This window comes from Crassostrea angulata, unplaced genomic scaffold (assembly GCF_025612915.1).
Source record: "Crassostrea angulata isolate pt1a10 unplaced genomic scaffold, ASM2561291v2 HiC_scaffold_1, whole genome shotgun sequence".
Classification (NCBI taxonomy): Eukaryota; Metazoa; Mollusca; class Bivalvia; order Ostreida; family Ostreidae; genus Magallana; species Magallana angulata.
The window spans coordinates 100476-122096 of record NW_026441566.1 but is presented as its reverse complement, the minus strand read 5'-3'; the positions used below and the strand labels follow the sequence as shown (position 1 = coordinate 122096).

At 33.5% G+C, this 21621-nt stretch overlaps 2 protein-coding genes across 2 annotated transcripts; both read left to right on the top strand.

The window, feature by feature from the left end:
- Positions 1 to 4726: 4726 nt before the first annotated feature.
- On the top strand, positions 4727 to 9171 carry LOC128168506 (uncharacterized). The gene is made up of 4 exons (XM_052834717.1): positions 4727 to 4907; positions 5007 to 5345; positions 5717 to 6259; positions 7854 to 9171. Exons 1-4 carry the CDS (start codon positions 4727 to 4729, stop codon positions 8513 to 8515), a joined length of 1725 nt encoding a protein of 574 aa, XP_052690677.1. The 3' UTR covers positions 8516 to 9171.
- A 2639-nt stretch (positions 9172 to 11810) lies between these two features.
- LOC128168504 (ATP-dependent RNA helicase DHX58-like) lies at positions 11811 to 12890 on the top strand. Its single transcript, XM_052834715.1, has 2 exons — positions 11811 to 11966; positions 12223 to 12890. The coding sequence occupies exons 1-2, from the start codon at positions 11960 to 11962 to the stop codon at positions 12828 to 12830; spliced, it is 615 nt and encodes a 204-aa protein (XP_052690675.1). The 5' UTR covers positions 11811 to 11959; the 3' UTR covers positions 12831 to 12890.
- The last annotated feature ends 8731 nt before the right edge of the window (positions 12891 to 21621 follow it).

Sequence of the window (21621 nt, the reverse complement as noted above, 5' to 3'; positions counted from 1 at the left end):
TATAATTTAATTCTGGATGTAACAAGCTTTCTGCTTGGCTAAAAAATTATTTTATATCGTATAAAGAATGTTGCCTACATCATAGTAAGACTAACGTCTAAAATGTATTTATACGCCTGACGTTACGTTTGAATTTTGTACAATTTTACGTCATTTTAAAGGTAAAATGACCGTTTTTATATACAATGAAGTATAAAAAATTAAATTATAAGCAATGAATTCAAAATTTATTAGTTTTATACGATATAAAATGGTTTGGGGCAGTTTACGCTTTATAAACCACGAAGCGGTTTATAAAAAAGCGTAAACTGTTACAAACCATTTTATATCGTATAAAACAAATAAATTTTGAATTCATTCCTTAAATAAAGTCAAACGCATTACAAAGGTAATGTTCTCTTTTATTTTCTTCATTCATTAAAAAAAATATACAAACGCTCTGAATAATTCCACCTAACACTGGTCTGGAGATATTACTTTTGTACTATCTACAAAAAAAAATGGTTAAACAGATTGAAATATTTAGGTCGCTAGGATACAAGGATTTTTGCTGAATCAAGTATATTACTATATAAATTATTGTTCATTCATTGTTTATGCATATTAGTATATGCTGTTCAAAATAAATCGAGTGGCAATGGGCATTTACCAGAGGCAAGAATATACCGGTACCCCTTCACTTTGCCAAAGTTTTATTTGGTAGATAATTGAATGACGTAAACAAAACAATTGATGTTACGTCAAATTTCACTAAACTACCCGGTATGTCATTTTGCCAAAGAGCAAAAGGCTACCACAGTTACCGTGAAGAGATATGTTGGCGGATATTGATAAATCAATCTAATAGATATTTTAGAAATAGATTGACATATTTAAATATGTATAAAACATATCTATATTCAACTTCCTAGTCACAAAATTACATAAGTTAAACAACTTCCAAGACCCCCCCCCCTGAAAAAAAAAAAACACGACCAAAAAAAGAAACCAAAAAGGTATTAAAAAACAAAAAAATAACAACAAAAGAAAATAAACAAAAAATTTAAACAGCAAACAAAAGTCACAGATTTGAAAATTTCTTTTTCATTCATTGTTACGTTGACCATGTTTATATTTGACAAATGTGAGCCTCCATAATTCGTCAATTTTACTTTCGATATATTTACCTGGAACAAAAGTCTACGTGTACATGAAATTCCAATGGAATTTTGGTTCCGTACTCCATGGAAGATAATTTATGTAAGTACATAATCATGATTAAGAGGGGATTCCCTTTAGTTATTATTTTTATTAAACATTACAGCCGATTACCACCAGCTCCTAAAGACAGAATTTCCAATGATGAACATTGTACTCATTCATATGTATAAAACTTTAATTACCTGTAATGAAAACTAATGAATACACTTCTTGTGTATCTTTACTAACTATATCTATGTACTAGTATTTAAGATAAAAAAGAAACCGATATTTTGAATACCAAGTAGCAACTTATTTTTAGAGGTGTGGGTTTTCCGTATCTAATTTTATAATAAGTCGATTTTCATTCTTATTATAGATATAGACCTAGGATCAAAACATACACGTTTTGTGATAATATACTGGTAAGTAACATCAATCTATATAGAATGATAATCTGTATTGATCCTTTATCTTGACAAGTATACATTTGTCGAGATTAAAAAAAACCCAATCCACTCGTTAAATCTGACTGAGAAATTGTTTGTCAGCGGTTATTACTTAAGGATATTACAGGATATTACCTCATTCACTTTAGGTAACACCAATATACAAATGATATTAATAATTTCCCGCATCCAGGAAATTCTAAGCTATTATCTGTTCTATTCCCGCCCTATTTTTCGTATTTTATGTAGTTTTAATTCATAGATCAGTACGAGTAAAACAAATATAACCGTCCGCACAAATTTATTTATGTACAATAACTGCCTGAAAAGTCTGCCTACAAATAAAAATATTTGTTTAAATTTAATCCCTCGCCCACTCCGGCTTTTTTTTTATTTGATGTCCGACAAACAAGATATTATATTGGTGTGGCCTAATGTAAATAAGGTTACCATTCTATGGAAATAACACAGGTGCTTGAGGACAGGATCGACCCCCCCCCCCCCAATATTACAGACCCCCGGGACTTAATTATTATTTTTGTTATTAAATTATCCTTTTATGACATATTTCTAAATATATAAATCTAATTTATACATTCATTGCCCCAAATTACCTAAAACAAATATTTTTAAAAAATCAGACCCTCTACATGTACATATATAACTTGTATTATATGTACAGAGGGTCTGATTTTTTAAAAAAATGTTTGTTTTATGTAATTTTGGGCAATGGATGAATAAATTAGATTAGAAATATATCATAAAAGGATAATATAATGAAAAAGAAAAATAAAGTCCCGGGGTTCTATATATTGGGGCGGGGGGGGGGGGGGTGTGGGGGTGTGGAAGTGGCGGGGGTCGATCCTGTCCTCAAGCACCTGTGGGAAATAATACGTTACATGCCTTGTCAATTTTTATTCAAAAGAAAAACCCGAATTTTAACATAAATATTAACATTTCCGGCGTTTTTGTGCGAACTCTATTTTGAATCAATTTTGAATCTGAATTCAATTCTTTATGCACTCAAGACCAGTTCACTGGTATTTGAAGTTCAATATTAGTCAATACAATGGAATACAAAAACAGGCAAGGATCACATGTATAGTAGTAGTAATAAAGATTAAAGATAAAAAGTTGATCAGTACAATACAGTAGGTTGTATAGGATTGTTTTTAGGAAGAACAGACTGAATTTTTAAAGATAAATTTCGACAATAGTTTTAGTTTTTTAACAACATTTGCATTCATAAGCTCTTTAAATTTTATAATATTTAGGGAATCTCGTGAAGAAAAACATTTTTTTCTATTTTCTGCAAAATATGTACATTCTAAATACATTGCATAAAGAAATTCATTTCCAATACTATAACAATCACACGTTGTACATTTTTGGCAATGTTATTTCCATTTACTTGTTTCCATAGGAAACAAGTATATCATGTATTTTGTATTTTTGTAAACGTGATCCGTAGAAATTTATATGATTTAATTCAGTTTTATAGGGTGTTTGTTTTTAGACATAAGCACTCCTGTACAACTTGATTTTGTAATATTTGCGTTAAACTGTCAATAATTGAATATTTAATTGAAAAAGTAGTATACATTAAATAAATAAAGGTTTTAAGAACTAATTTAAATGATAAATATTGTGGTGGACTGATCAAATCTATCATAAAGCCCATCGAGCTATACTGGGTCTGATCGCCCACGACCGTATTGTCATTAGATCAAACATTTTAAAGATAGTTTTAAACATTTTTTTCAAACAAAAAAGAAATGTCCCCTGTACATTATCTTTATTTCCCGTGTTTTTCTTCTGAGATTCACGTGACAAAAACACCCAGGCGCATTTCACGTGAAAATAAAATTGACATGAATTCCAGGTTCCAGATTAAGTGCATTTGATATGATAAACACTCTTGCATTTATAAGCATATGAAATTTTCAAAATTTGACGTCAAATGTGATTCTGAAGCCATTTACATCAAAATTTCACATCAAAGTATTGCGTTTCATTTAAGGAATGAATTCAATATTTATTTGTTTTATACGGTATAAAATGGTTTGGGGCAGTTTACGCTTTATAAATCTCGAAGCGGTTTATAAAAAAGCGTAAACTGTTTCAAACCATTTTATATCGTATAAAACAGATAAATATTGATTTCATTGCTTATAATTTAATTTTTTTTCACTCTTCATAGTAGATAAAAACGGTTATTTGACCTTTAAAATGACGTAAAATTGTAAAAAATTCAAACGTAACGTCAGGCGTATTGATACGTTTTATACGTTAGTCTTACTATGACGTAGGCAACATTCTTTATGCGATATAAAAAAATATTTTAGCCAATCAGAAAGCGCGTTACAACCAGAATTAAATTATTGAATAATGTAAATACTCCTTTCTCGAAAAATTATGTGACAAAAAAGTCCACACAGACAAACAGACAAACAGACGGTTAAATTCCGAAGAACTTTGAAGAGGAAAAAGACTGGAACATGAATGTGAAACAGGATAAAGACGGACATAAACACAGATAAAAAACAATATTGAGCACCATCTTTTATTTTTAAAAATGTGCGTAATTTAAATACTTATAGGAATTTATTTGCCATGCAAAATAACATATTGTTGATTTTAAAATAAATAACAATCGATAAAATCAACTCCCGTCAGTACTTCAGTACTTTGATTATCTAGTGTGCTCATCAAAACAAGCTGTCAATTATTGACCTCCTTTCTTCCAATTCACTAAGAGAACCTCATTAATATTCCTATGCTGTCAAAACCTTGCTCTGCTGTGTGAAACTGACGCTGTTTCAGCGAAATATACATTCCTAGATGAATTCGGACGAGTATCAATGCGTTCAATGTATGCATATCTATTAGCCAATGGCTTGACAGTTTACTATTATTAGACCCCGCCTTCATCAAATCGGAGTTTATCACGTTCTGTCCAAAGTCCAAGCTCTCGTTAAAACGGTTCTAGTTCATAGAAAATATTACTTCATTTACATAGTAAAGATGCATAGATTATTAACAAGTTTAATACAAGAAAATTATGCAAGATATAGTAACCCATTAATGTACCATGCCGAATGCATCTTCAGTACTTTGATTCTGACATCTGTTGCTCGGTTAAAGATGGCAGACGGGAGGTCCGGAGGGCGGGGAGAGAGGAGGGAGCTTTGGGGTCCATGCAGGTCCTGCTGGGTCTGATAGACGCCAGTCCCAACCAGGAGAAATGGGAAATCTTCTATAAGGCTCTGAAAAATAACGGTAATTCAATGATCTTCTCGATCAATAAGCTCACAGCAATATGGACTCTTTTATGTGTTGTTCTAATATAATTATAATATCCTCATTTACATGTTGTAGATTTTGAACACGTGATCACTGCCCTGAAATATGAAAAGATTCCCCAGACTGTACGGAAAGTGTATTCCGAACTTTTACTACAACCTGAAAACGTCAAGCAATTGCATGGCCTCCTGGGCCCTGATTCGCAAAAGAAATTGGTAGAAAGAAATGTGCTATTTAATGAAGACATTGATAATATTTCATCAGAAAGAGAAATGACCGGAAGTGACACAGCCGCCGTTTTGGTACTTTTGGACAGACTGTGGAGAAAAAACACGAAGTGGATTGAGGAGTTGTCGAACATTTTCAAATTGAAGGATGACGTCTTCTCTCAGAAGCTTTTTCTGTATTGTGCAGGTATAAAAATCACCTTTCTCATTATATACTAGTACATGTGTGTGAAATCAATAATTACTTCTAAGGCTTACATGATTATTGTGGAATCATTTATTTTTCGTGGGGGTCAATGTTCATTGGTATCCAAAAATGTTTTTGTTCGTGAGGAAGTAATTTCGTTGGTAGTATAATCGGGATAATTTTAATAAATATTAAACATATGATTGTTTAAAGGCTCATTGGGAATGGTTACCCACGAACACCACGAACATTGGTCCTCCACGAACAATGATAATTCCACAGTAAGTTGCAAACTTAAATCATTGGACTCTTTAATAGGTTTATTAAACTAAAAATGTCTTATACAATCCATGCATTTTTTAAAATCTTAGGTGCGGAAGAAACACAACCAAAGGAAGTTTCTAACGTTGTCAAGGAAGACAAAGGCGTCAAAATAAAATATGATAGGAACCAAAGGCAGAAAGCCAAGCCTGAACAAGAAGAGACTGAACCAAAAACACTGCTACAGACTGACACCCAGCCAATGCACGTGGCATTAGGAACATCCGAAAACAATCAGGAAAATGATACAAAAAGTAGTTTCTTCACTTTTTTCAAGGAAGAAAGCACCAGTCTCTCAAACTTACCCACGGAAGTTGGAATAGATTTGTCCTCTATGTTGGAGGACAGCGCGGAGAGGCTTGAACAGATTTTCGTTAAAGATTCCAAAACTGGAGAATTCAAACCATTTAGGGAGATCGTACGGAGCCAGTACAGAGCTTACGAAGAGTTTGATATAGGAAATTTTTTTCAAATAGATGCCGATCTTGACGCCACCGACGAGGTGACTACAGGGGATATTGATCAGATAGCGTTGGATTTGGACGCTAGTGTGGAGCGATCCCGGCTCCTGAACGACTCGGCGATGTACAGGGGTAGGTACCGGTGTTCTATAGCAGTTTTCCCCCATAGTAGGTTTTCCCCACGGAAAACCTACTATATAGTGGCTTTTCTCCCGGGGGGGGGGGGGCTACTATATAGTAGCTTTTCCCCCATACTACGGCTTCCCCCTCACGTTTTTGGTTCAGACTTTATAAAAAAATATTTATAGAAACACATTAAGGAATACAATCAATGTTTCTACACTCCCAGGTTGCATACATGTATACCTGTATTCATCTGTACAGGTTAAGTTTCGCCGATTTATTATTTTTTATAAACAATAATGAAAATGGAACATATGTGTAATGGAATTATACATTGAACTTTATTAAGGTAATTAATTGAAAAAGTATTTGGTTTTAAAAGATATACAATTGTATGCTTAACTCTGTGTTCTGAATTTGTAAGTAAAAAATGTTTTGAGAATTTTTTAATAAATCTGTCAATCTGTCTGTCTGTTTGTGCAAATTTTGCCCAGGCTAAACCTCTGTATTAGAGAATATTTGGAAGAACTGAAGGATCACTTAAGAAGTAGTAGTGTGTTCAGACCTCACCCAATTTTCATCGAGGCAAAGTAATAAATATCTATATATTATAATAATAATATATATAATATTTTTGAACAAGTTTTCTCGTTGTATCACAAATGAGATAATTTTTTTCATATGCCCTGGAAATTGCTTAATTACACCGGAAATAGTTATATCGCCCCCAGAAACAGTTATATTCTACAGAAAATAATCATATTGCCCTCCCGAAATTGTAATATCACACTCGCGCGCATCAACTCTGTATATAAATTATGTTGGGTTCGAAATTAAGCTAACGTAAACAGTTTTAGTAAATCAAAATGTCAGGACAGTGTCAGCTATTCGGGACGCTGCTATTCAAAGAAAATTACTTTAGTTGTTTAATTTGAAAAAAATAATCATTTTTATTGAAAGCACATCGAAATTTAACAAAACATCTTACATTGATTTATAAGAAATGGAGAATGTCAAATGTAATAAAATACATTTTTTAATGAGTTAGATGTGTACTTAAACTGATTTTGATTTTTCATAAAAAATGCTATATAACATAATATTACATGTCTTCTCGGGAGACAATACCATAATATTTGTCCCTCGGTGAACGGAAAGCCCTGGGATCTAACTTGTCTTCGGCATCGGGTGACATAACACTCCAGGTCCTTCCTGTCATCTCGGGGCAAATTTTCTGGTATATCGCCCTCGAAGCAATGTAACATTATATACCTATTTACTGGCTATGAGGACGATAGCAAGTTTATTGTCCCCCAAGACCACAACTATTTCAATTAAAGAGGCGAAGACGAGAAAAATAGATGCTGTCGAGGGGGGCAATAAACTTGCTATCGTCCGAGGAGTCAGTAAACATATCGAGGAAAACGTTATTTGTCGGCGATGCAGACTTTATTAATGATTATTAGGTTGCAAGAAATGGAATTGAGTAAGAAGGTAAAATGTAGAGATCCAAAGCTGTGCATTAAGGAATTGTATTTTACAGACACAGTTTTTGCTGGCTCAATCAAAGATATTGTAAAACACTTGAAAAATTTGTTTACAGAGAAAGACTTGGAAGATACTGATATCATATTGATAGTTGGGGGATACTCTGAATGTCCAATGCTTCAAAAAGAAATACAGAAGGAGTTTCCAAACAAGGCAATTGTTAATGCGCGAAATGGCAGCACTGCCGTGATGAAGGGAGCAGTGTTGTTTGGACACAGAGCTGAGATTATAGCTCGAAAAAGGATAGAACAGGGGCATCAGCTCGATAATTTTGGCGAGTTCCCTCGTTGTGTAGTTCGGAGGAGTATGGCCTACTATGGTGTCGCCGCCGATCTCCCCTTTGTCGATGGTGAACACCCTCTGGTTTGTAAATATACCAATGAAGAGGGAAAAACGATATGTTCGGGCATTTTTGATTGCCTCATAAAACGAAATCAAGAGCTTGAAATAGGGAAGACAAGCATAGAGAAGACATTTAGATCGTTTAATTCTTCCCTGATAAGTGTAGAAATTTATCGCTCATACAAAGAAGTGCAGTACTGCCACGAAGAAGGATGCGAGAAAATTGGTCACATTCTTGTCAGGGTTTCTGATGATGCACGTGACAAAAGATTGTTTAAATTCAAGCTAAATTTTGGTTTCACGGAACAAATTGCAACAGCCATTGATTTAAAAACACAAAAATCGTGGAAAGCCAAACTCGATTGCTTTTTGTAGAACACAATCTTACGCGTTATTTTGTAGAATAAGTCGGTAGCCTTAGTATTTTAAATCTATATATCTCAAATGTAACTTAGTATGTAATATTTAGAAAACGTTACAGATGGTTGCAATTGTTTTCATCTGCAGATAAACGCATTTTCATTTACAGACTTCCTAAAACTATGTTATTTTGTACAAATATAGCTTTTATTCCTTTGGTGTTTTTTAAAGAAAATTATTAGCTTTTGTCCAAATCAGTTATGAAATATTTGGCGAAAAATATGAATTACATAAGTAAGCTAATCCTGAATGAGCGAAAAACGATGGTTTTGCACGAGAGACCAGTTGATAAAACTGTCTTGTGAAACTGTCATCAATTCTAAAGATATTTTTTCCCAATTCACCAATTCATCAACAAGACAGCGAAACTCATTCATTTTAGCGGTATGATACGACGATCATGCTATGAAACCATGCCGTTGTGAACTGATGTATGCATAAATATGATTAGGAAAGGAGTTTCCCTTTAAGAGAATCTGAAAGATTTAACTTGAATAGGGCACTTGAATTAGCAGTGACCTAGGCAATCCTTTGTCCAACTAGGTCTTTGATTGAAAGAGTAATTTTGGTTTAAAAAAGAATATGGAAATAATAGTCTGGATTATCTTTAACTCATACATGTACATTAATTAGTTTTTCTCATATAAAATTGTTATTGCTACACTCAATAAAATAAAAACAAATTATATTGGGTTTGGTATACCTGTATATTCATACAATTGTCGTAGCCGATACATAGAAATGTAATGAGTAAATTTATATTTAATTCTTACACAATGATTTCGTGACATTCAAGTACAATAATATTGATTTACACACAACTAAGGATAAAAGCTTTAATCGTAGTAATATACAGATCAAGGTGCTTGTGGACAAGGTATAATACTTAATTGAAAGTAACATGATTAGGTTTAAAATAATAAACATGTTTAACTTGTGTTTATGCATAAAAATGCGTACATTTGCTGTAAAAGAAGCTGTTCAAAATTGTATAAAAATAGTAAAAATCGGCAGACAGGAAATCTCAAATTCTATTGATAATTAGAAGCACTTCCAGTGTAAATAACAAGAAATAATATTAGTTTCGTTTTTCCTTCTCGATCGTCGCAGTAATGGCGAAGATAACTCAACAGTTTTTGTCCGAAGTGGAGAGCACTTAGAACCTAGCGATGTTTTGGATCATTTTACGTTCCTGTCAGGTTTGTATTTTAGAAAAACGTTTTCATATCGCGTTATTGGTCAATAGTTACTCAATTAAGATGTTGCGTAGTAAATGTATATTGTAAGTTATGTCAGTAAATTAGTGAATTAAACACAGTTATGTGAATAAAAGATATAGATAAATCAACGAAAGAATACGTGTCAGCATCTGACGAAATGGTAAGTTAGATTTTTCGTTTATAAATAGACGTCCCGTTTATTCAGTACGGAGGCCACTTTAGATCATAATGATATGTAATGGATAATGCCGAAAACAGTTCTGTATGAAAAAATACCAGACAGTTTCGAGGCCCGTCAGGGCCGAGAACAATTTGATTTTTTTTTACACAGAACTATTTGGGACATATATCGTACTTAAGAGACTGCCATTGAATTTTACCTGAGACAGTCCGATTTTGAAGGATATCAGTAATGATAAAATATTAGATTGCTGGAACAAAGAAATGACATCACAGCAGTGTTTTATGATATTATTAGTTTTATCACAGTTGACGAGGTTTTTATGATAACTCAGCTACAGGAGGCTGGCAACAGAAAGGAAGCATGTATGAAGTTTTTGAAGTTAATCCTTAATAGGGAAAATGAGGAGGAGATATTTGAAAATGTTGACAAACTCATCAATGCTTTCAGAGAAGAAGGTATATCAGATTATTATACTTTCATGTTAAATACTGAAATCTGATTGGTTAAGACGCATTTGATTATTCGTTCTATTACCCTCAGCGTTAGCAACACACTTGGTAACGGTTAACACTATATAAATAGTGCCTGTTTGGGAGGGTAACAGATGAAATTGACACCCCAAGGAAACCATTGTCAACCGACGCGAAGCGGAGGTTGACAATGGTTTTTGAGGGGTGTCAATTTCAACTGTTATCCTTCCAAACAGGCACTTTTTATTTTATTATACTCAATGTCTTAATTTTAGAGAATTTTTATATTGCTTTTATATAGAAATGACGTGAATTCTACGGCGAACCGTACGCGCATAATTTACGCGCATGTAACAATTCGTTGTGTTACCCGTTGCTAAGTGTGTTGCTAACGCTGAGGGTAATAGAACGGATTATCAACTGCGTCTTAACCAATCAGATTTCAGTATTTAACATGAAAGTATAATAAAACGAATTGTTACATGCGCGTAAATATGCGCGTACGGTTCGCCATAGAATCCACGTCTTTCCAATATAAAAGCAGTTAAGTTTTCTTTGAAATTAAGACATTCAGTATAATAAAGTAAATAGTGCCTGTGTGGGAGGGTAAGCGTTGAAATCAACACCCCTCGAAAACCATTGTCAACCTCCGCTTCGCGTCGGTTGACAATGGCTTTCTCGGGATGTCAATTTCAACAATTACCCGCCCAAACAGGCACTATTTATATACTACCACTCCGATCAAGCTAGTGCTACTATCTACTGCACAATGTAATGGTCAACAGTCAAAATAAATCAAGATAAATATTAATCTTACAGACAATTGCTTAAGTTTTGGTTTCATATCCTCGAGAAAATGTGTGTAAGGGGGAAGGGAGAGGGGGTGTGGGTGAGGGAGAGGGAGAGGGGGGCCGAGCGATATAGATCTATGTTTGTCGGGTTGGGGGGGGGGGAGATAATATTTTCGATAATTTTATTACAAAATTGAAAAAGTTTGAAATTTGGGGGGGGGGGGGGGGGGTGAACCCCCCGTATCTAATCCACCCCATATCCTATTTGATCCCTCAAGTCGAGTGCATATGCAAACAGCCAATTTTAACGCAATGCCATACATGTCTTTATGTAACTACATGTATTATCGATACGACATGTTCTATTATAAGTCGTTTTCATTTTTTGATGTCTTGTTATAGAATGCCTAATATATGTAGCAATGTTACTAATGTTGGTTAATTCAATAATAAAAAAAGAAACCTTTAAATTGAACAAATAATGAAACCATTTTAATACATTGTAAATAACAGACTTATTTTAATACAGGGTCGCTACAATCACAATATTTTCCATCTTAAACTTATCACAATTTTGATACAAAAAAATTCTAAAAAAAAATCCAAACAATTAAAAATACCACATTGATACCATATTGGTGGCGACCTCTGTCGGCAGTGAGGGGATTGATGTCCCGGACTGTAACTTTATCATCACCTACAACTACACCGGAAACGAGGCGAGCGTTATCCAGATGAGCGGTAAGTCTATCCATAACACCGAAATTGCTTGTTTTGCACATTTTTGAAATGTTATACGTTTAAATCTTTACACATATGTGAAATGTTATACATTTGAATCTTTATACAGATGGTTAACTTGGATATTGATTAAGTTAAAGTGAAAACTCTAAGTCTGGTTTTGTCACTACAATTGTGTTAATATTAACAAAAACCCATATAAGATATTTGCAAAACTGGATATGTAAATAAAGTTGAAAACTTTTTAAATAAAAAGGTCGAGCACGCAGACATGGTTCAACTGTAGCTCACATATCTGACCAGACTATCCAGAGACGCGAGGAAGTCAGTCTTCAGAAGGCTAGACTAATGGACGAAGCTTTCCGACGACTGTACATGATGCACCCAGATGACTGTATGGGTAACATCCTCAAATACCAATCTGAGATACGAAACGTTGACGATTCGCTTTCGGTGGACGAAACGAGCAAAGCCAAGAAACCTTTCCAGTTAATATGCTTTAAATGCCACGCCGAGGCCGTCAGCAACACTGACTTGAGGTTATATGTCGGACAGCATCGTGTTGTGACAAATCCCGACTTCCGGTCTCGTTGTGAGTTTGACACCAACTCGACGCCATCTAGGTACACCATATCAATCATCAGGTGCGCCAAATGCAAGCTGAAGTGGGGAACAACCTTCAAAATCGAGAAGCTGGAGATCCCCGTCCTGAAAGTGACCGCCTTCTTGTTTACGACGGGAGGCGAGGAGCCTCATCGATTCAAGAAATGGGGAAAAGTCAGCCTCTATATTGAAAGCATCGACAAACAGGAACTTCTGGATATATACAAAGACGCTCCTGAATTAGAAGAACCGGACGACTGAAGAAACGAAAAAAAAATAAGGCCATCTGTGACGAATATTGTCATACATACTATCTATAATTCTTTTGAATCAATAAAACAATTTCCGACTACGATTATATGATTATGAACAATTTCATTATGAAAATGTGCTTAAATTTTTTACCATCTTAGTTTAAAAGATATCGTCACAACAGTGGTGGTATCATTTATATTGATATAAAGTGAAACGCATTACAAAGGTAATATTTTCTTTTACTTTCTTCAATTATTAAAAAATATACAAACGCTCTGAATAGTTCCGCCTTACACTGGTCTGGAGATATTATTTTTATATTATCAACAACAAACGATTAGAATGATTGAGATATCTAGATCGATAGTATGTAAGGATTTTTATTGAATCAAGTATATTACTATATAAATTATTGTTCATTCATTGTTCATGCATATTAGTATATGCTGTTCAAGGTAAAACAAGTGGCAATGGGTATTTACCAGACACAAGAATTTAAAATTGAAAACTGTGGTACTGCTCTCTTGCTGGGAAGATATATTTTGCCAAATTTTATTGGTAGATAATTAAAATCCGTAAAAGAATAATTGACGTTACGTCAAATTTCACCACACTATGTCATTTTGCCTTGCAAAAGAGCAGTACTACAGTTACCATGAAGTGTTGATTTATCAAAATATGTGTAACACTTAGGCCTAAAAAAATATTGTGTGTTTAGGGTAACACTGATGAAAAAATTAGGTTAGGTAGGTAGGAATTTTTCTTTATTTTATCATATTTTTTGCATGAATCCTAAGTCTAAGAATGTTTGTTTGTTTCATATTTAAAAACGTATGTTTTATTTGAAATAAGATAAAATTCACAATCAGAAAAAAATCAGGCATCTAAAAATGGTAGGATCGGGCCATTTTTGTAGGTTAGGTCGGGTTACCCGAAACACAAAACTTTTTTTTAGGCCTTATCTATATTCAACATCATGTCGAAAATTCTAGCCTAGATACGCCACATACATGTACGTAACTATTGATCTACTCGCTTCTTGCGATTATTAAGCGGCTCCCAGTCACAAGGTCACATAAGACACACGTACAGCCCACAAGACCCCCCCCACCCCCCCCCCCCCCCCCAAAAAAAAAAAGAAAGAAGGAAAGAAAATATACCAAAAAATATTTTTAAAAAAATACAAAAAACAACTACAAAAAATAAAAATATAAAAAATTAATTAATTTATAAACAACACACAAAAATCACAGATTTCAAAATTTCTTTTTTTTTTTATTGTTATGTTGACCATGTGTATATTTGACAAATGTGAGCCTCCATAATTCGTCAGTTTTACTTTCGATATATTTACCTGGAACAAAAGTCTACGTGTGCATGAAATTCCAATGGAATTTTAGTTCCGTACTCCATGGAAGATAATTTGTGTAAGTACATAATCATTGAGATGGGATTCCCTTTAGCTATTTTTATTGAACATTACAGCCGATTATCACCAGTTCGTAAAGAAAGAATTTCCTATGATGAACAGTTTACTCATTGTATTGTATTGTTTATTGGTCAACAGCTGTACAGCTCATAGACATATACAATTAATATACACATGTAAAATACATATAATGGTCACTTGAATAAAGGCAAGTTTATACAATTTGTTCGCTGTAAACAACCATTAAATTTAACAAAATTTACAGAAAGTTCCTGAGCGAAAAAATCCACTACTTCCCTCCAAGTGACCACGTGACACATTCATATGTAGAAAACTTTAATTACATATCATAGAAACTAATGAGTACACTTCGTATGTGTCTTCAATCAGTATATCTGTGTATTTAAGATAAAAAAGAAACCCGATAAATTAGAAACCCGATATTTTGAACATTTAATAGCAACTTAATTATAGACGCGTGGGTTTTCCATGTCTAATTTTAGAATAGATCGATTTTCATTCTTATTACAAATATAGACCTCGGATTAAAACATACACGTTTTATTATAACATACAGGTAAGTAGAATAATATCTATATTTGTATAGAATGATAATCTGTATTGATCTTTTTATCTTGTATACATTTGTCGAGATTAAAAAAAATTGGGAATCGATGGTTACATGTTCGTAATTTAGTAAATGGGATCCGTATATTTCTAGGTAAAATCAACACCAATCTAATTAAAATTAGATCCTTCACGCTCTCTTATTTGATATGTCGCTGTGACATATCAAATACGAGAGCGTGAAGGATCTAATTTTAATTAGATTGAATCAACACATACTTTTCTAAATTGAAGTTTGTTTTAAAATTTCTATAATCAATTCAGTTTGATAAGCTATTTTTTTTTTATACCTCTTCACTCTTGTACAAATTGATTTTGTAATATTTGCGTTAAAATGTCAATAATTGAATATTTAATTCAACAATTAGTAACATTAAGTAAATAAAAGTTATAAGAAATCATTTATGGGATTTTATGAGGGGATAAATATTGTCGTGGGGTGGTCATACTTATCTATTTCATCGAACAATTAGTGGACATCAAGTAAATAAATGTCATGCATAAGAAATCATTTACATGATAAATTGATCAAATCAATCATAAAGCCCATCGGCTTTACTGGGTTTGATCACCCACGACCGTATTGTCATCAAAAATTTTAAATATAGTTTTAAACATTTTATTAAACAAATAAAAATGTCCCCTGTACATTATCTTTATGACCTGTGACAAAAAAACTCAGTCACATTTCATGTGAAAATAAAATTGACATGAATTCCAGGTTCCAGATTAAGTGCATTTGAAAAGATAAATACTCTTGCATAAATAAGCGTATTTGACGTCAAATGAGTTTCTGAATTCAGTTAAATATTTCACATCAAAGTATTGTGTTTCATTGAATAATGTAAATATTCCTTCCTCGAAAAATTCATGTAACAAAAAATTGACGTAGTCAGTCCCCACCAACAAACAGACAAGCACACAGTTAAATACCGGAGTACATTGAAAGGGGGGAAACTGGAACTTATGTACGGAACTTTGGAGTTCATCTACTTCGATTCAGAAGTTAGATCAGGCAAACAGGAAAAAGACGGACAGACGACATACAGATCAAAAAACATTGTGCACCATCTTTTTTTATAGACAGATTTAATATCAACACTCAAATACTGTATAAGAGTTCAATCGCTTCTTAATAATATTAGGAAGCGATTGAACTCTGATACAGTATTTGAGCGTTGATATCTTCTTTAATTTGTACGTGAGAAACATAGAACATTTTCTTTTAAGGCTAGAACTATTTAAACAATGGTGTCCCTCTACCGGCCCTTGCTGAAGGAGTGTATCGGTGGAACTGACCTTCTGTCTGACCTCCGTGACGTCATAGACAAAGGTCAGTGTTCTATATTTAGACTACAATTTCATAAAAATAGAAATTTCATAGAAAATGATACTTCATTTACATAGTAAATATGCATAATTATTGTATAGATTATTTAACAACTAGAATTATGCATGCAAGAAATAGTCACCCATTTATATATCATGCCGAATGCATTCTCGGTACTTTGATTCTGACATCTGTTGCTCAGTTACAGAAGGCAGACTGGAGGTCCGGAGGGCGGGGAGAGAGGAGGGGGCCTCGCGGTCCATGCAAGTCCTGCTGGGTCTGATAGACGCCAGCCCCAACCAGGACAAATGGGAAATCTTCTATAAGGCTCTGAAAAATAACGGTAATTCAATGACCTTCTCGATCAGCAAGCTCACAGCAATATGGACTCTTTTATGTGTTGTTCTAATATAATTATAATATCCTCATTTACATGTTGTAGATTTTGAACACGTGATCACTGCCCTGAACTATGAAAAGATTCCCCAGACTGTACGGAAAGTGTATTCCGAACTTTTACTACAACCTGAAAACGTCAAGCATTTGCATGGCCTCCTGGGCCCTGATTCGCAAAAGAAATTGGTAGAAAGAAATGTGCTATTTAATGAAGACATTGACAATATTTCATCAGAAAGAGAAATGACCGGAAGTGACACAGCCGCCGTTTTGGTACTTTTGGACAGACTGTGGAGAAAAAACACGAAGTGGAGGAGTTGTCGAACATTTTCAAATTGAAGGATGACGTCTTCTCTCAGAAGCTTTTTCTGTATTGTGCAGGTATAAAAATCACCTTTCTCAGTATTTACTAGTACATGTATGTTAAATCAATAATTACTTCTTAGGCTTACGTGATTAATGTGGAATCATTTTTTTTTCGTGGGGGTCATTTCAATGTACATTGGTATCCAAAATTGTTTTTGTTCGTGGGGAAGTAATTTCGTTGGTAGTATAATCGGGATAATTTTGATAAATATTAAACAAATGATTGTTTAAAAGCTCGTTGGGAATGGTTACCCACGAACACCACGAACATTGGTCCTCCACGAACAATGATGATTCCACAGTAAGTTGCAAACTTAAATCATTGGACTTTTTAATAGGTTTATTAAACTAAAAATGTCTTATACAATCAATGCATTTTTTGAAATCTTAGGTGCGGAAGAAACAGAACCAAAGGAAGTTTCTAACGTTGTCAATGAAGACAAAGGCGTCAAAATAAAATATGATAGGAACCAGAGGCAGAAAGCCAAGCCTGAACAAGAAGAGACTGAACCAAAAACACTGCTACAGACTGACACTCAGCCAATGCACGTGGCACCGGGAACATCAGAAAAAAATCAGGAAAATGATACTTCTGGAGAATTCAAATCATTTAGGGAGATCGTACGGAGCCAGTACAGAGCTTACAAAGAGGCTGGTATAGAAGATTTTTTTTCAAATAGATGACGATCTTGACGCCACCGACGAGGTGACTACAGGGGATATTGATCAGATAGCGTTAGATCTGGACGCTAGTGTGGAGCGATCCCGGCTCCGGAACGACTCGGAGATGTACAGGCGTAGGTACTGGGGTACTGGAGTACTGGTATCTTTACCCATACGAGCTTTTCCCCACGGAAAACCAACTACAGAGTAGCCTTTCTCCCTGTGGGGAAAGCTACTATATAGTAACTTTTCCCCTATACTACGGTTTCTCCGTAACGTTTTTTGGTTCAGATTTTATAAAAAAAAATATTTATGAAAACACAGTAAGGAATAAAATCAATGTTTCTACACTCCCAGGTTGCATACATGTATACCTGTATTCATCTGTACAGGTTAAGTTTCGTTTTGACCGATTTATTATTTATTATTTTTTTTAAACAATGCTGAAAATGGAATATACGTGTAATGGAATTATATATAGAACTTTATTAAGGTAATTAATTGAAAAAGTACTTGGTTTTAAAAAATATACACTTGTATGCTTAACGCTGTGTTGTGAATTTGTAAGTAAAAAATGTTTTGATAATTTTTTAATAAATCTGTCAGTCTGTCTGTCTGTTTGTGCAAATTTTGCCCAGGCTAAACCTCTGTTTTAGGGAATTTTTGGAAGAACTAAAGGATGCCCTAAGAAGTAGTAGTGTGTTCAGACCTTACCCAATTTTCATCGAGGCAAAGTAATTAATATCATTCAAAAGTATACATATTTTTGAACAAGTTTTCTCGTTGTGTCACAAATGAGATATTCTTTTTTCATATGCCCTAAAAATTGCTTAATTACACCGAAAATAGTTATATCACATCCAGTAACAGTTATATTCCACAGAAAATAGTTGTATTGCCCTCCCGAAATTGTTATATCACACTCGCGTGCATCATTCTGTATATCAGTTTTAGTAAATCAAAATGTCAGGACAGTGTCAGCTATTCGGGACGCTGCTATTCAAAGGATATTAAGTTGTTTAATTTGAAAAAAAAATAATTATTTTTATTGAATGCACAGATCGTAATTTAACAAAAACATCTTACATTGATTTGTAAGAAATGGAGATATATCACATGTAATAAAATACATTTTTTAATGAGTTAGATATGTTCTTAAACTGATTTTGATTTTTCATAAAAAATGCTATATAACAAATATTACATGTCTTCTCGGGCGACAATACCATAATATTTGTCCCTCGGTGAAAGGAAAGCCATGGGATCTAGCGTGTCTTCGGCATTGAGTGACATAACACTCCAGGTCTTTCCTGTCATCTCAGGGCAAATTTTCTGGTATATCGCCCTCGATATACCAGAAATATACCTATTTACTGGCTATGAAGACGATAGCAAGTTTATTGTCCCCCAAGACAGCAACTATTTCAAGAGGCGAAGACGAGAAAAATAGATGCTGTCGTGGAGGGCAATAAACTTGCTATCGTCCGAGGAGTCAGTAAATATACCGAGGAAAAAATTTATTTGTCGGCGATGCAGACTTTATTAATGATCCTATAGATCCCAATAGAGCGTCCGTAATGACTAAAGATGTAAAGTGTATGCTGCCTATATGCACATGTAGCTGCGCCCCAATAGAGCGTCCGTAATGACCATACATTAAAGGAGTACAGTGTCTACAGCTGTATGCGTCCAATAAGAATTTACGTGATATTTTTGTTTATTTCCTTGATTTTGAAAGCGCACTTGTGTTACTCGCCAATTGATTGGAAGAACAAGCTTGTATTTCAAAAAATAAGTCAGCTCATTACAAAAATATGTTATTTTTATAATTTTCAGTTACCCTTGTTTCAATGTTCGAAGAAATGATACAGAAAACAAGTCAATCTTTATTGCAAAAATATGAAATAAATAGTATGATAAGATTTTTAGGTAAGTTAGTCGTATATCTTGTTTCATATGGCATAGTTTCCCAAATTGTATATTTCTAAATCACGGTGCAAAATAAAAAGCGGACAAATTAGCACGCAGTGAATGATAATATATACATAAGGTTAGTTTAGGCTCATTTCTCATTTTTTAAGTAACCAACAAAGATACCGACTTTGTTATGGTTGTGAAGCCATTTCATTTTTAAAAAATTGTTTACATTATAAAACCTCGACTTTCGTAAAAAAAATAAAACATGAATATGCGTGACTTTCGAATAAAATTTTAAATACTAACCTAACACATGCTTTTAATACATAATCAGATATAATACCCCTTATCCATGATTAAAAACCCCATCATTCGAAGTAAAACATTTCAGTTTCTCGATATATTGCATCCTGTCTCTAGTTTAATATATAAATAAAATCATATTTAAAATCGTAAATTCTAACGGTTTAGTTTATAATTTATAGCCTTTTGAAGTAATACATATTTTTTCGAATTCTTATTTCTTCAACTACAAAATGAAGTCAAGATTAGTCAGTTAGTTTTATGGGAGGAGATTATACATAGATGATAACATGAATACATGTCAAATACATGGCAAAAGTTCCAAGCCGGCGTATTTTCATTTTTTATAATTAGGGATGTCAACGAGTACTCGAGTACTCGACTATCGCTTGATCACACCAATCATCGACTAGAATTTTCTTAGTCGATTACTCGTAATAAAGTAAATAAAATTAACATAAAAAATATTATTAATTTTTTCTTAACGCGGCAGTTTTTGTTCTACAGATGTTGATTTTTTTTTATCGACATGTTTGATCCGTAAGTTACGCTCTTTTCCATCGATCAGTTTGATGAAAAATAATTTAAAAAGTACTGTATTTTTACAAAATATAGAATATTTTGAATCTGTACACCATAATTTCACCATTATAAACTGTCAACAAATTTAATTTTGAAATAAATTTGGGGAAAACCGGTCGTAAACTCCTTGTCTAGTTTTATATTTTATTGATTAATATGTTTTACGGTGCGACCGTTGGGGCGAGCGCAGCAGGTGATCAAAAATGAATTATGATAAATCAAGAAAAATAAAAGTAGTGACGTAAAGTAAATGAATTTGAATGCAAAATAAAATAAATATACCTATTTTCCCAGTAAATTTTCATTATTCATAATTCATAAGATTTTTATTTATTTATTATACCAATCTGATTAAAATCAGATCTTTGTAACGCTCCGAAATTCTGAGAGTCGCTGAACAATAGCGACATCAGAATTTGTTGGAGCGGATCAAAGATCTGATTTTAATTTAGATTGTTTATATACTGGTCGCACGCCAGTATAGAATTTATCTCAGATAAAATGTTGCTGAATAATAAAGATTTTAACATAATGTACATTGCAGTTTATTTCCTCTTTACTTGCAGCAGACATTTTTCTTAAACTTACAAATAAAAATTGACTTATCACAGATTCCCCCCTCCCCCGTTTAAAAAAAAAAATCAAATAAACGTATAAAAACAATTTGTTGATCACATAAGGAAAATGGATCCTCAAATAAAGACACTTTTGAGCAGCTAAAGAGCTAAAGGCATACCACGCACTCCCCATTCCTCACCCCGATTAGAATTTTCCTGATTTTGAGAATTTTCTTTTTCTTTTTGCATGTGAAGATTTTTTGAATGATGTTGCCACGCCCCATTTAAAAAACGTTCCTGGAAATTACCGTAAATATAGTGAATACTAAATGTGAGCATTCATCCAAATGAGAGCAAGTTAAAGCTGTTTCCTATCTCTGAAGAAATGTCCCGATTCGTTAGCTCTGCAAGATTTTGAGAAGATTTTGGTATTTATATTTCAGCAGATTTACAATAACTACTTAGAGTAGTGTCCCCTTATTGTGACGTCAAAGTTCACGTCGGTCAAGTGTAGTTTGTCTCTTTGAAAACACACTAGAAAAAAAACTAAGCGAAAAATACTGTTTCGTTCACTTAAAAAGCATATTGTTCTGGAAATTACACAATTCATCTGTTTCTCAAAAGTTT

Bases quoted from the DNA above. Each gene is read 5' to 3' on its own strand.
- LOC128168506 (XM_052834717.1), top strand. From the start codon at position 4,727: ATGCATCTTCAGTACTTTGATTCTGACATCTGTTGCTCGGTTAAAGAT. The intron at 4,908-5,006 runs GTAATTCAATGA...TACATGTTGTAG, and splicing joins TAAGGCTCTGAAAAATAACG to ATTTTGAACACGTGATCACT. The intron at 6,260-7,853 runs GTAGGTACCGGT...ATTTGTTTACAG, and splicing joins CGACTCGGCGATGTACAGGG to AGAAAGACTTGGAAGATACT.